The sequence below is a fragment of the Lacerta agilis genome, chromosome 9 (assembly GCF_009819535.1).
Source record: "Lacerta agilis isolate rLacAgi1 chromosome 9, rLacAgi1.pri, whole genome shotgun sequence".
Taxonomy (NCBI): domain Eukaryota; kingdom Metazoa; phylum Chordata; class Lepidosauria; order Squamata; family Lacertidae; genus Lacerta; species Lacerta agilis.
The window spans coordinates 10,001,285-10,014,017 of NC_046320.1; the positions used below are offsets into that span (position 1 = coordinate 10,001,285).

Here is a 12,733-nt window from a genome sequence, read left to right on the forward strand (position 1 = left end):
GGGCTTCAGGCCTAAAACCCTTTTGATTCACAGATAGATTACTTTATACATTGTAGTGTGTGAAGTGCTTCTAATCATTACAGAGTCCTTGCAATATTCTTAAGCGAAGGGATTGTTGCATTCACAAGAAGAAATGCTAAAACCGGAACTAATGGACCTATTTTAGCCATGCCCATTAATTTCAGTATGCATTGTGTCCCCAGGTGGGTGTGAGATACAGTGCAGAGGATTGTAGAAGGACTCGACCTTAGCAAATGCACCTGTCTTTTGCCTGCTTCAATGTTAACCTGTCTCCTTTGTACCTCTTTAGCCTTGGTGACAGTTCCCAGCATGGGCTACTGTGTTGTTCAAGATTCCTTACCTTCTCCATATCCCGTGACAGTGACCAAAGAGGTGAGCTTCTCTGTGGCTTTTGCCAGGAAACCGGAGTCAATAATATATGCCGAGGGGCTACCAAATGGTGGGCACCTGAGGGCACATGTGGTGGGACTGACTCAAGGTTGCGGAATTCTGGGCCACGACGTTCAAAGATACAGTGGACACTCGGGTTGCGAACGTGATCCATGCAGGAGGCACGTTCACAACCCGCAGCGCACGTGCATGATGCAATTCGGCGCTTCTGTGCATGCGCCGAAACCCGGAAGTAACCCGTTCCGGTACTTCCTGGTTCGGTGTGTCCATAACCGCAGTGGTTGCAACCCAAGGTTTGACTGTATTTCTCTAATAACAAATTGAAACTTGTCCCTCCTTCATATCTGGTGCTTCAGAATTATTTTCTGAAGCTGACAAAGAAAAAATAAGGAATTCTTTTGCCTTCTTTTGATGGCAGCAAGGATGTTTGGAGCAATGGAAACATTTGAGCTAGTCAATTTGGCCTACTGGTACTCAAGGGTTTGGCAGGTAGCTTTGTTGGAAGAAAAATCCTGTAAACTGTCTCTAGGTGGATTCATTCAAAAAGACAAGTTTGATGAAGTATGGTTTGATTTCATATAGTTTCAGAACAAGGAGGCATGTGGACGGATGGCCCCTCCATAGAATGGGTTACATGAAAGTGCGGCAAATTCCATGACTTGGGAACGGAGATCCCATTGCCTCACTAGATGTTCTGCACTACAACTTCCATCACCCCTGACCATTGGGGCTGATGGGAGCTAGAGCCCCTCTTTCTCTAGATGACGGGTGAATCCAGGCAGCCTGTGTTTCCCCTTATTCTTAGGCATCAGGGTGTGACCTCCTACCGGCTCTTGTTCCTTTTCATTTATTTAGTTCTTAAAACTTCCTCTGCAGGTGGACGGCTCTGTCATCATGAAGAATGGTCTTGTCCGGGTCTGTCTAGACACTCTGGGGCGTGTGACATCGCTTTCCTTAATGCATCCAGAGAGGTATTTTGAAAACTGAGCATTATTTGTTCTCAAATCAAGCCATGCAATTCCTTTACTCTTCTGAGGCTGTGCTTTTCTCCTTAGAGAGTCAGTTCCCGAAGGTTGCTGCGCTAACCAGTTTGTGATATTTGACGACGTTCCATTGTATTGGGATGCCTGGGATGTCATGGACTATCACCTGGAGACCAGGTAGGTTGCCTGTCATCTTTTTGGCACAACGCTGCAGCTTGAGATTTCTGGAAAGTAACGAAAGGGTGTTGAAGAGCTGCTCTTCTCAGCAAAGGTTACGGCATCCCTTCAGTCTCTCTTCAGACAGAGCTGGAATTGCAAATCGGTCAGAGAGAATCACACACGCTTCGCACCAATGGCACAATTTAGTTTAAACCACTGGAGCACTTCCAAGTGTTGTTAAAAAATAACCAGGTGTATCACAAGCATGTAGGGAGAAATGGCCATACAACAAATAAGCAAAAGCTAGGGCTTATATAAAGAGAATTAACACATTTCCTTGTTTGAGAATATTGCATGTTTTCAGCATAACTCAAAACTCAAAAATATGTATCTCAGGGTAAGCAATGTTTACCACTGTAGCATTTTGGAACCCTTCTCACTCCTGTTCTCCTCTCTCTGTTACATACTCATTTCTCTTGAAAAATCTTTAGGCATACCCATTCTTCCTTTCTCCTTCATGGATCACTGCCTTGTCGTGGCAAAGGGGCTTGAATAACTCTGGGAAGCTATGAGCTATGCTGTGCAGGGCCACCCAAGATGGACAGGTCATAGTGGAGAGTTTTGACTAAACGTGATCCACCTGGAGCAGGAACTGGCAAGCCACACCAGTATCCCTGCCAAGAAAACTCAATGGACAAAGACAACAGGCATATAAAAGTTATGATGCTGGAAGATGAGCCTCTCAGGTCGGAAGGCGTCCAACATACTACTGAGGAAGAGCGGAGGACAAGTACAAGTAGATTCAGAGTTGATGAAGCAGCTGGGCCAAAGCCGAAAGGTCGCTCAGTTGCGGATATGCCTGGAAATCAGCCCTGAGTGCTCACTGGAAGGACAGATCCTGAAGCTGAGGCTCCAATACTTTGGCCACCTCATGAGAAGAGAAGACTCCTTGGGAAAGATTGAGGGCACAAGGAGAAGGGGATGACAGAGGACGAGGTGGTTGGACAGTGTTCTCGAAGCTGCTAACATGAGTCTGACCAAACTGTGGGAGGCAGTGGAAGACAGGAGTGCCTGGTATGCTCTGGTCCATGGGGTCACGAAGAGTCGGACACGACTGAACGACTGAACAACAACAATAACAACATTCTTTGCAGAGGAAAGGAAGAAAGGACTAAGGAGGAGGGTGCAGTGCAGACTTACCTCTTAGCGTGAATGGCATGGAGGGAACCAGTGAAAGTGATGGCCAACAAAGGGAAATGGGATGTTTAATTCACTAATGGAGCAAATAAAGGAGCAGCCGCAGCTCAGTGCAGTAGAGAGCCTGCTTTGCAGGGTTAGTCACCAGAACCTCCAGTCAGAAGGTAGTAGGTGATGGTGGAGGGGACTCCTCTTTGCCTGAGACCTTGGGGAACTGTTGCCAGCCAGTGTAGACAGTACTGATCTAGGTGGGGAAATGTCTGCCTCTGTGTAAGGGAACTTTATTTGATGGGACCAGGCAGACACGGAACGGAATGAAATCTAATCTTCTGAAACCTTTTGGCTTTTCTAGGTAGTGTGGTGGATTTCTTCAGTAAATACACCATTGTGATGCTTGAGATGGCTTTATTTGGTCACAAAAGTGGAGTCCCCAAACCTATAAATCACACAGGCTTACATAGAGACATTCCCTCACCTTAGCTTAATAATAATAATAATAATAATAATAATAATAATAATAATAATTTATTTATACCCTGCCCATCTGGCTGGGTTCCCCCAGCCACTCTGGGCGGCTTCCAACAGAACAATGCAATAATCTATTAAACATTAAAAGCCTCCCTAAACAGGGCTGCCTTCAGATGTCTTCTGAAAGTCTGGTAGTTGTTTTTCTCTTTGACATCTGGTGGGAGGGTATTCCACAGGGCGGGTGCCACTACCGAGAAGGCCCTCTGCCTGGTTCCCTGTAGCTTTGCTTCTTGCAGTGAGGGAACTGCCAGAAGGCCCTCGGGGCTAGACCTCAGTGTCCAGGCAGAACTATGGGGGTGGAGACTCTCCTTCAGGTATACTGGGCTGAGGCCGTTTAGGGCTTTAAAGGTCAGCACCAGCACTTTGAATTGTGCTCAGAAACGTACTGGGAGCCAATGTAGGTCTTTAAAGACCGGTGTTATGTGGTCTCGGCGGCCGCTCCCAGTTACCAGTCTAGCTGCCGCATTCTGGATTAGTTGTGGTTTCCGGGTCACCTTCAAAGGTAGCCCCACATAGAGTGCATTGCAGTAGTCCAAGCGAGAGATAACTAGAGCATGCACCACTCTGGTGAGACAGTCCGCGGGCAGGTAGGGTCTCAGCCTGTGTACCAGATGGAGCTGGTAGACAGCTGTCCTGGATACAGAATTAACCTGCGCCTCCATGGACTCCAGAATGACTCCCAGGCTACACACCTGGTCCTTCAGGGGCACAGTTACCCCATTCAGGACCAGGGAGTCCTCCACACCTGCCCTCCTCCTGTCCCCCAAAAACAGTACTTCTGTCTTGTCAGGATTCAACCTCAATCTTAGCTTTGCGCATGTGTGGAAATGAAGTACGCCTGCATGGTCAGAGCTGGATGCCTGATTCACCAATAGGAACACAGCGCCTGCTTTCTATCAAACTAGCCCGAGGCTGAGTTTTCCCTGCACAAACATTCTTGACGCCTTCCTAATACAGTCTGAGCAAGCAGATTCTCCTGACCGTATCCTTTCACACACACTTGTTTACATCTCTTCACATATGGGCTATCTAATTTAGGCTACAGTACCACGAGAGGGGAGAGGCTTGCTTCTGTGCTCGGGTCGTGCTTGTGGGATTCCCATTTTGGGCATTTGGTTGGCACTCAGAACAGGAGGCTGGACCAGACGGGCCATTGGCTTGATCCAGCAGGGCCCTTTGGATATTCTTCCCTTGTGGCCTAGAACTCTGAGCCAATGATTTCCTTGTAAATATCCCTTTTAGGAAGACCATTGCACATCTCCTTAAACCCTTGGAAATCATCCAGCCAGGGGGACTGCGCGGCAGTGTGACCTTCTCCCTTCAGATCAGCGAGAGGAGCATCCTTACCCAAGAGGTCATTTTGGACGCAGCATGCCCTCACGTCCGCTTCCAGACTCAGGTTCGATATGTTTGTAATCTTAAGCTCTTCCCCCCCTCCTAAATACACACACACACACACATGTGTATGTTTCGTAAATCTGTTTTTTAAAAAAAATTACCGGTACATTTCAAAAAAAATCGTACAAGATTATGCATAATATAGTGTTAGCAAACAGGGTTTGTTGACAATACGCATAGTCCATATGCCATTACTGACCACTGTCAAACAAACACAGACATAAAATAAAACCAAAATAAATAAACCACAGGTATGTGAATGTGTGGAAGGTAGCAACTGGAACTATCTATAGCATGGTTAAACAGGACAAGGTTACAAAACATGGACCCTGTTATAACAAGTAAAATGATTAAATGTGCTGAGTCATTGCAGAAGCCATATTTGTTTGTAGGCCAAGGGAGTTCCTTGCTTACAAGTGTAATAAAGTCAGGCCAAACAAGTATGAAATCATCCTTTTTCTTTGGTCCCTAAAGACTCTCAGCTTACTACGTTTTCCAGCAATGCAATACCCCACACTTTAGATGGGTCCAGTCTAAATTTTTCCAGAACTGTACGATGGTCATTCCAGCTGCTATAAGTAGGTGCGCTATCAAGGCTTTATTATGCAATGTTTAAAATCTGTAGATTCAACATGCTTGATATTTCTAATAATAAAAATATTATAAACGAGGCCTGCTGTGCAAAATCCAGAGGTTGGTAGCCTATGAAAGGTTGCAGCATTTTGGGACTTTGTAGCTTAGAGAAAAGGTGAACAAGAGGCACCATGATAGCAGTTAAAAAAAAAAAAGTTTAACTGTATTTATTACATCACAGATAATTGTGCCCTCTACAGGCATAGTACTAGTATATTCCAATAAAAGCTCCAGCAAACCCATGGCTGCTCCCATCTTTTCAGAAGAGGATTTAACCCAGCATCTCTACTTCTCTCTCCATTCTTTTGGGGTAATTCGACCAACAGGAGACAAATTCCACTCTATCCCTGTTTGTGTTACAACATAGCTCCAAATAGAGACACAAAACAGAGAGCCCCACCAAGTAAAATCAAGTTGCCATATTTGTCATGAAAATCAGGTCCATGTTTGTGGTGAACTTGTCTTGCCGCAGTACGCCTCACGCCACGAGCCGCGAGGCCCAGAGCTCCCCTCGCCAAAGGAAAAAACAACTCTCCGCCTCAGGGTCGGACTCTGCCCCTCAGAGTTCCTCTCCCGGCGTCCTTGTCAAGCATATGCCTGGGATGGAGAAAGTGCATAGAGAAAATGTTTTTTTTTCTCTCTCTCATAACAATAGAACTCAGGGACATTCAATGAAGTTGAATGCTGGAAGACTCAGGGCAGGTCAAAGAAAGGACTTCTACACACAGCACATAAACTGTGGAACTCCCTGGCCCTGGAGGCAGTGATGGCCACCAGCTTAGAGAGATTTAAAAGAAGATTAGACAGCTTCTTGGAGGAGAGGGCTATCAAAGGCTACCAGCCCCTGTGGGAAGCAGCAATGCTTCTGGAAATTGTAGGAGCGGAGAAGGCTCTTGGGCACGAATCCTACTTGCCAGTTTCCCATTGGGGCTTCTGGTTGGTCCCTGTGAGAACAGGATGCTGGACTGATTCAGCAGCCAGGCTCCTCTTAGGTTCTTTTTTAAAAAAAAAAAAAAAAAAAAAAAAGCTTACTATTTATTCAGAAGATGTATATACCGCTTAACAAAAATCTGCAGCTGATTTACAGAAAAAGAATCAAAGTACAATAAGATATGCACAAAGTTCAGAATACAATTAATACATTTCGAATGCGTCATTTAAAACAGCCACTGAACAAAGTAGCGCTCTCAAACATCTCCAGTAGACCTGAGTAAACAACCAAGCTTTTAGGAGACTTTCCCCCCCTTCCCCCTCCCCTCCCACCCTCCCCTCTGGACAGACCTTCATTCTTCAGATCTTTAACCATGTACACAGTCTGTTCATTCGAGCTTGTATGTTTGGGTTGGCTTCACCCCTTTCGATCCAATTCCTGTAAATTGCCCATTTATTTGTAATTCTTTGGCATTTATTTTCCCAACTATCCTCTGCTGCTATCTGTGCAAATATTTCAGATTGTACATACCGGTACTCAAAAACATAATCATTCCATTTTCCCATTTCCTCTTAGGTTCTTGAGACAGAATTTTGCTGCATTTTAGGGTTAGTGTGCTTGGCTCTGTGATACGCCTTTTGAACGTTGTATAGTTAGGAACTTTGCTTCCCCCATCCCACCCCACCCCAATCTGTCATTTCAGTGAACTCTACCCTAGCCTGGTTTCACTTCTCTTTGCTGTTTGGGACTGGCCAGGAATAAGGAGGACTCGTCAGCTTTAGTAGGTTGTGTAGATGTTATGACACTGCCTGGTGACCTGGAAGTTCCTAGAGTAGGTGAACCTCCAAATAAACTCGGGAGATTGGGGGGCAGGGCGGAGAAGGCACCTTTCCTCCTCTGATACGCTACACGTCTTGCCGGATCCACAGGTTGACTGGAATGAGGCTCATAAGTTCCTCAAGGTGGAATTCCCTGCCAAGGTCCGGAGCCCCAATGCCACATATGAGATACAGTTTGGTCACCTTCAGAGGCCAACGCACTGGAACACCTCTTGGGATTGGGCTCGGTTTGAGGTGAGAATCTGCCCACAGACTCCTGGCCATGATAGGTATCGCTGGGTGGCTGTCAACCCCTCTGTTTTTCAACTGTCTACACCGGCGGTTCCCAAATATTTTTGGGCCACTGCCCCCTTGGTTCCATAAATTCAGAAGTTTCCAGCAGGTGTTTCAAAGTTGGGTATAGGAAGCACCTGCTAAATCTCTCATGGCAAAGAGTTGTACAGGACCAGGCCAATGGCACCAAAGGCTCCGTTTCCTGCTGTTGCCAAATGAGCCCTGCAGAGAACGAGCAACGACGCTCTTGCAGGTGAACTCAATGATCAAACTGGGATAGAAGGATTCAGGCAATCCCTGAGTTACCTGGAGCTAAGTTGTTCAGGGCTTTGTAAGACCCTTGAATAGGCGAAAGGACTGTGAACTCAGTCCTGGCACTGAAAACACAATCCCTGGGCTGAGCATATGCTCAGAGGCACCTTGTTCCTTAATTATGTATGTGTATGTCCACCCTCCCCATTGCTTAAAAACAACAACAACATGGTTCTAGTTAATGTACCTTAGTTTTAAAAGCACAGGAGACCCTGCAAGCCTGAAGTCCGCTTACATCTGTGCCAGTGTGGTGTAGTGGTTAAGAGCGGTAGACTCGTAATCTGGTGAACTGGGTTCGCGTCTCCGCTCCTCCACATGCAGCTGCTGGGTGGCCTTGGGCTAGTCACACTTCTCTGAAGTCTCTCAGCCCCACTCACCTCACAGGGTGTTTGTTGTGGGGGAGGAAGGGAAAGGAGATTGTTAGCTGCTTTGAGACTCCAAACTCTTCTTCTTCAACCTAATATCTTGCTTGGTTGCTCTTTTCCCAAGGTGTGGAGCCACAAGTGGATGGACCTGTCTGAGCATGGCTTTGGGGTGGCACTGTTGAACGACTCCAAATATGGCTGCTCCGTCCGGGGCAACGTGATGAGCCTTTCTCTGTGAGTTTTGGCAGGCAGGCAGGAAACAATTTCTGGCGGGATGGCTTGAGGTCTTTGGTGTTCCAGAATTTTGCTGTGTTTCCTGGCGCTTTAGAAGGGAGCTTGCAGACGCCTTGTGTATCTTGGCTCAGTGCACATCTAACATTTGCCCGTTTGGCTACGTCAGGAATGGAGTAACCGAAGTGATTCTGGGAATGGCCATGTTGATGGAACTGCACAGTCAATAACACAAGTGTCCCATGCAAAGCTCAGAACAGATAAAAAGGAAGAACATATTCAGGCAGCGCAGAGTTGAACCATGAAACCTGCTCCCCCTGGAGGTACTGATGGCCACCCACTGGGATGACTTTAAAGGGGTTTGGACAGTATCATTTATTATTCCTCTGATACTTGTTTAGAAAACCCAATAAAAAGTCATTTTTTCTGGAAAAAAAGAGGATTAGACGAATTCATGAAGGAGAGGGCAATCGATGGCTACACTCTGTCTCCACGGTCAGCAAAAGCTTCTGAATATCAGTTGCTGGGAACCACAGGAGGGGGGAGAGCTCTTGTGTTCAAATCCTACTTGTGGATTTCCTTCTGGTCCATCTGGTCGGCCACTGTGGGAACAGGATGTTGGACTAGACAGGCAATTGGGTAGATCCAGCAGGCCAATTCTTATCTTCTTATATAGTAATATATCATTTTCATCTGCATGAAGGTTAAGAGCACCAAAGTCGCCTGACGCCACAGCAGATATTGGGAGCCATCAATTTACATATGCAGTGATGCCTCATGTAGGTAAGAAAGCCTGAGAATAAAAGTGGAGCTTTTTGAAGCAACTAAACAGGCGTGTTGGTGGGATGACTGTCCCTTTCTTGCCTCTGATGGCAAAGTGCTGTCTTCCGAACAGGTTCATTCCAGGAGGCTGAGGTGATCCGTCAGGCATACAACTTGAATTTCCCTCTTCACAAGGTGCCGTGCGTCTCAGGGCAGCACCCAGATTGGAGCGCCTTCTCTGTGCAATCCCCAGCTGTTGTCCTGGAAGCAGTAAAGCAGGTACGGGGCCCAAGAGAGGATGAGAAGCCACAAAGTGACTTCTAGTCGATGGCTACTAGTCACAAGGGAAGCTCAGCTGTAACTCCACGATCAGAGGCAGCAGTTCTTCTGTATAGCGGCTGCTGGGAACAAGAGGAGAGAGAGAGCCAGTGTGGTGCAGTGGTTAAGAGCGGTAGTCTCGTAATCTGGGGAACCGGGTTCGTGTCTCCGCTCCTCCACATGCAGCTGCTGGGTGACCTTGGGCTAGTCACAGTTCTCTGAAGTCTCTCAGCCCCACTCACCCCACAGAGTGTTTGTTGTGGGGGAGGAAGGGAAAGGAGAATGTTAGCCGCTTTGAGACTCACTTCAGGTAGTGATAAAGCGGGATATCAAATCCAAACTCTTCTTCTTCTTCATTCTTGTGCTTGGGTCCTGTTTACTGGTTTCCCACAAGGGGCATCTGGTTGAGCCCTAGATGGGCCCTTGGCCTAATCCAGCAGGACTCTTCTAATGATGAGCACATGAGATGGTAGGCAGAGCTGGGCACTGCCCAGGTGCCCTCCATTGCAGTATGTTGGGGTGGGGAGCCACACGCCTGAGAGGAAAATGTGGCCCTTCACTTCTCTCTCTGGCCCTTGGGAATTTATCCAAGCAGTGCCCCACTGGCCATGCCCCTCGCCAACGCTTGCCCTTGGCTTTTGTGATGGAAGAAAGGTGGGATACAGATGCAGTAAATGGTCAGCCATAAGCAATGGACCACAAGGAGAGAGGAGTGGTTACACAGAGCTGGAGAAGAGCATTGTGCTGATTATTGGGACGCTTGTCTGTTTTCTTCCCTCCTTTCAGGCTGAGGACATGCCAGGTGTGCTGGTGATCAGGCTGTACGAGTCGCACGGCAGTACTGTGGTCACCTGGCTCCAGACGTGTCTCCCAGTCCAAGAGGCTGTCATGTAAGTGTGTAAATGTAAACACCACAAGTGGTTTGAGGCGCTCCCAGGCTGCTGCTGTTTTCAGGTGGAGTTCAATCAAATCCTGGCATTCCATTAAAGTTTATTTGGCAGCCCTGACAAATAAATGCACTCCCCCCCCCCAAAAAAATTGGATATTATTTTTTATTTTTTATTTTTGGTAATAAAGAAAGCGAAGGGGAAGTGTACTGGAAAGTGTGAGATAATACAGGTGAAACTCGAAAAATTAGAATATCGTGGAAAAGTCCATTTATGTAAGCAATTGTTTTCATTAGCTACTGGAGTTTAATATATGAGATAGACTCATGACATGCAAATCAAGATATGTCAAGCCTTTGTTATAATTGTGATGAAAACCCCAAAGTTGAGATTGTTAATTTGGGGTTCTCATCAGCTGTACACCGTAATCATCACAATTATACCAAATAAAGTCTTGACATATCTCGCTTTGCATGCCATGAGTCTTATCTCATATATTAGTTTCACCTTTTAAGTCGAATTACTGAAAGAAATGAACCTTTCCACGATATTCTAATTTTTCGAGTTTCACTTGTACTTGTTGGTCACAATGCTGTCTTAACCTCCCTGCAAACAAAAATCTGAATGGATGCTTAGTGAGTAGCCGATCTCATCTCGCCTCCTGAATCAGGATGAGTGCCCAGTGAATGGGTTGTCCGGACTGTGCTCAAAGAGTTTCACTCTTCTCCTTTCTTAGGTGCGACCTCCTGGAGCGGCCTGATCCAAGCAAGTGCGTGCCACTGGAGGAGCGTGGCCTGCGCCTCTCCTTTACACCTTTCCAAGTACAAACTGTCCTGCTGACTTTGAAACAACCAGGCAGCAGCTGAACCTCTGGAGCACAAACTGCAAGCTTGCAGACTGGCTCCTTGGCTTCCTGCTGGGCAAGGGCCTGAAGCTGTGGCAGATTTGCAAGATCCACGCCATTCTTCTTATTTCTTTTAACTAGAGCACTAAGGTCCGCCAACCTGTGGCAAGTGCAAAACAGCTGCTGTGCGATGCCGCCAATGCAAAATGGCAGGCTGGGGTGGCACCAGTGGCCTACTTTAACCGGTGAACTTCTATTTCCTGGGATGACCTACCTATTCCAAGTCTAAATCGTAGCTGTGATTCCTGCATTGCAGGGGGTTGGACTAGATGACCCTCGGGTCCCCTTCCAACTCCACAGTTCTGTGATTCTATGAAATCTACACCTGGGATCCTTACAGCTTAATTGACTTTGTGGCAGAGAGGGCAGCTTCTGTGTTACTATTGATAAAACAACTGGGAAGTCGGAAGCTTTTGCTTATCTGCTGTGAATCATCCTGTTTCTGCTCAAACCACCTTTTTAAAAGGGGATATGGCAACGTTTTTCTTCTAGGAAAAAAGCTGCTGGTACTGCCGTACCCTTGAGAATCCCCAGAAAGAAGGACTGGGCTATGGTTATAGGCAGAGAAATAGCTGTGGCGGGGAGGGAGTTTCAGAAGAAACTGCTTGAAATACTCTTCCACATTCCAGGTTAACATCTACTTGTACATGGCGGCTCAGGCCTCTCCTTGTCGTTCCCTTTGGAACATGCGGTAGGAATTCCCTTTGACGTGGGGAGGTGTGACCTCAGTCCTTGCCAGCCCTTGTGCCAAAGGGGCTCGGAAGGACGGTCCTTGCCACCACCCACAGGTGGTGACTTTGCTTCCCATCACCCATCTGCCCACACGGGAGGACTGCAGCTCAGCGGGAGACCATCTCTGCCTTGCCAGCAGGAACTCCCAATGTTTTTTTTTAAAAAAAAGAATTATTATTTTCCATACAAACTACATAAAAACAACATAAAAACCAACAAACACATTACACACGAGAAAAACAAAACAAAAAACAATCAAAAACAATACAAAAAGAAATTCATCTAATTTTTAAAACCTTATTTCTAATCTTATTAGGGGACTTCCCCCGTTCCCTTATCTGCGTACAGTGAGAGTTTATTTTAGCAGTTTCTTAACTAATTTAATACACATTCACGTTGATTCATCTTAACCTTAACACTTCTTATTCTATCACTAATTCTTGATTTTAACACATTAATCTCATCATCTTATTTAATTGTCTTATGTTATCTTCTAAAAACCTTCAGTCTTCACTTCTTATATTCTAATTCCACCTAACATTGTATAGCTAATGCCTATTATTTCCACTGATTTCACTTCAAAAATCCAATTTTTCACGTTGTTTCAAATAGTCTAAATTTCTTCCAATCTTCTTGCACCACCTCGTCCCTCTGGTCACGGAGCTTCGCGGTCAGTTCTGCGAGTTCCATATAGTCAATTAACTTCATTTGCCATTCTTCCACAGTCGGTAGCTCCTCACCTTTCCAGTATTTAGCAATCAAAATTCTTGCAGCAGTTGTGGCATACATAAAAACACTTTGTCTTTCCTGTGTATCTCATGGTTGGATATACCCAATAGGAAGGCCTCTGGTTTCTTAGAAAAGGTGTAT

General features: G+C 46.1%; 2 protein-coding genes across 2 annotated transcripts in view; one reads left to right on the forward strand and one right to left on the reverse strand.

The window, feature by feature from the left end:
- The window catches only part of MAN2C1 (mannosidase alpha class 2C member 1), a 32,654-nt gene extending 21,065 nt beyond the window's left edge, over nt 1-11,589 (forward strand). The window contains exons 17-26 of the mRNA XM_033160127.1: nt 311-393; nt 1,288-1,382; nt 1,467-1,571; nt 4,521-4,677; nt 7,170-7,313; nt 8,154-8,263; nt 8,964-9,043; nt 9,156-9,301; nt 10,127-10,230; nt 10,964-11,589. Of these exons, the coding sequence (XP_033016018.1) occupies nt 311-393; nt 1,288-1,382; nt 1,467-1,571; nt 4,521-4,677; nt 7,170-7,313; nt 8,154-8,263; nt 8,964-9,043; nt 9,156-9,301; nt 10,127-10,230; nt 10,964-11,093 (1,154 nt within the window). The 3' untranslated portion in view covers nt 11,094-11,589. The remainder of the gene's footprint in view (nt 1-310; nt 394-1,287; nt 1,383-1,466; nt 1,572-4,520; nt 4,678-7,169; nt 7,314-8,153; nt 8,264-8,963; nt 9,044-9,155; nt 9,302-10,126; nt 10,231-10,963) is intronic.
- Nucleotides 5,462-6,787, reverse strand: LOC117052711 (cytochrome c oxidase subunit 7B, mitochondrial-like). The gene is given in 3 exon segments (XM_033159777.1): nt 5,462-5,705; nt 5,708-5,847; nt 6,772-6,787. Coding segments are annotated over 3 exon segments (267 nt in total). The 3' UTR covers nt 5,462-5,594.
- Nucleotides 11,590-12,733: the final 1,144 nt, after the last annotated feature.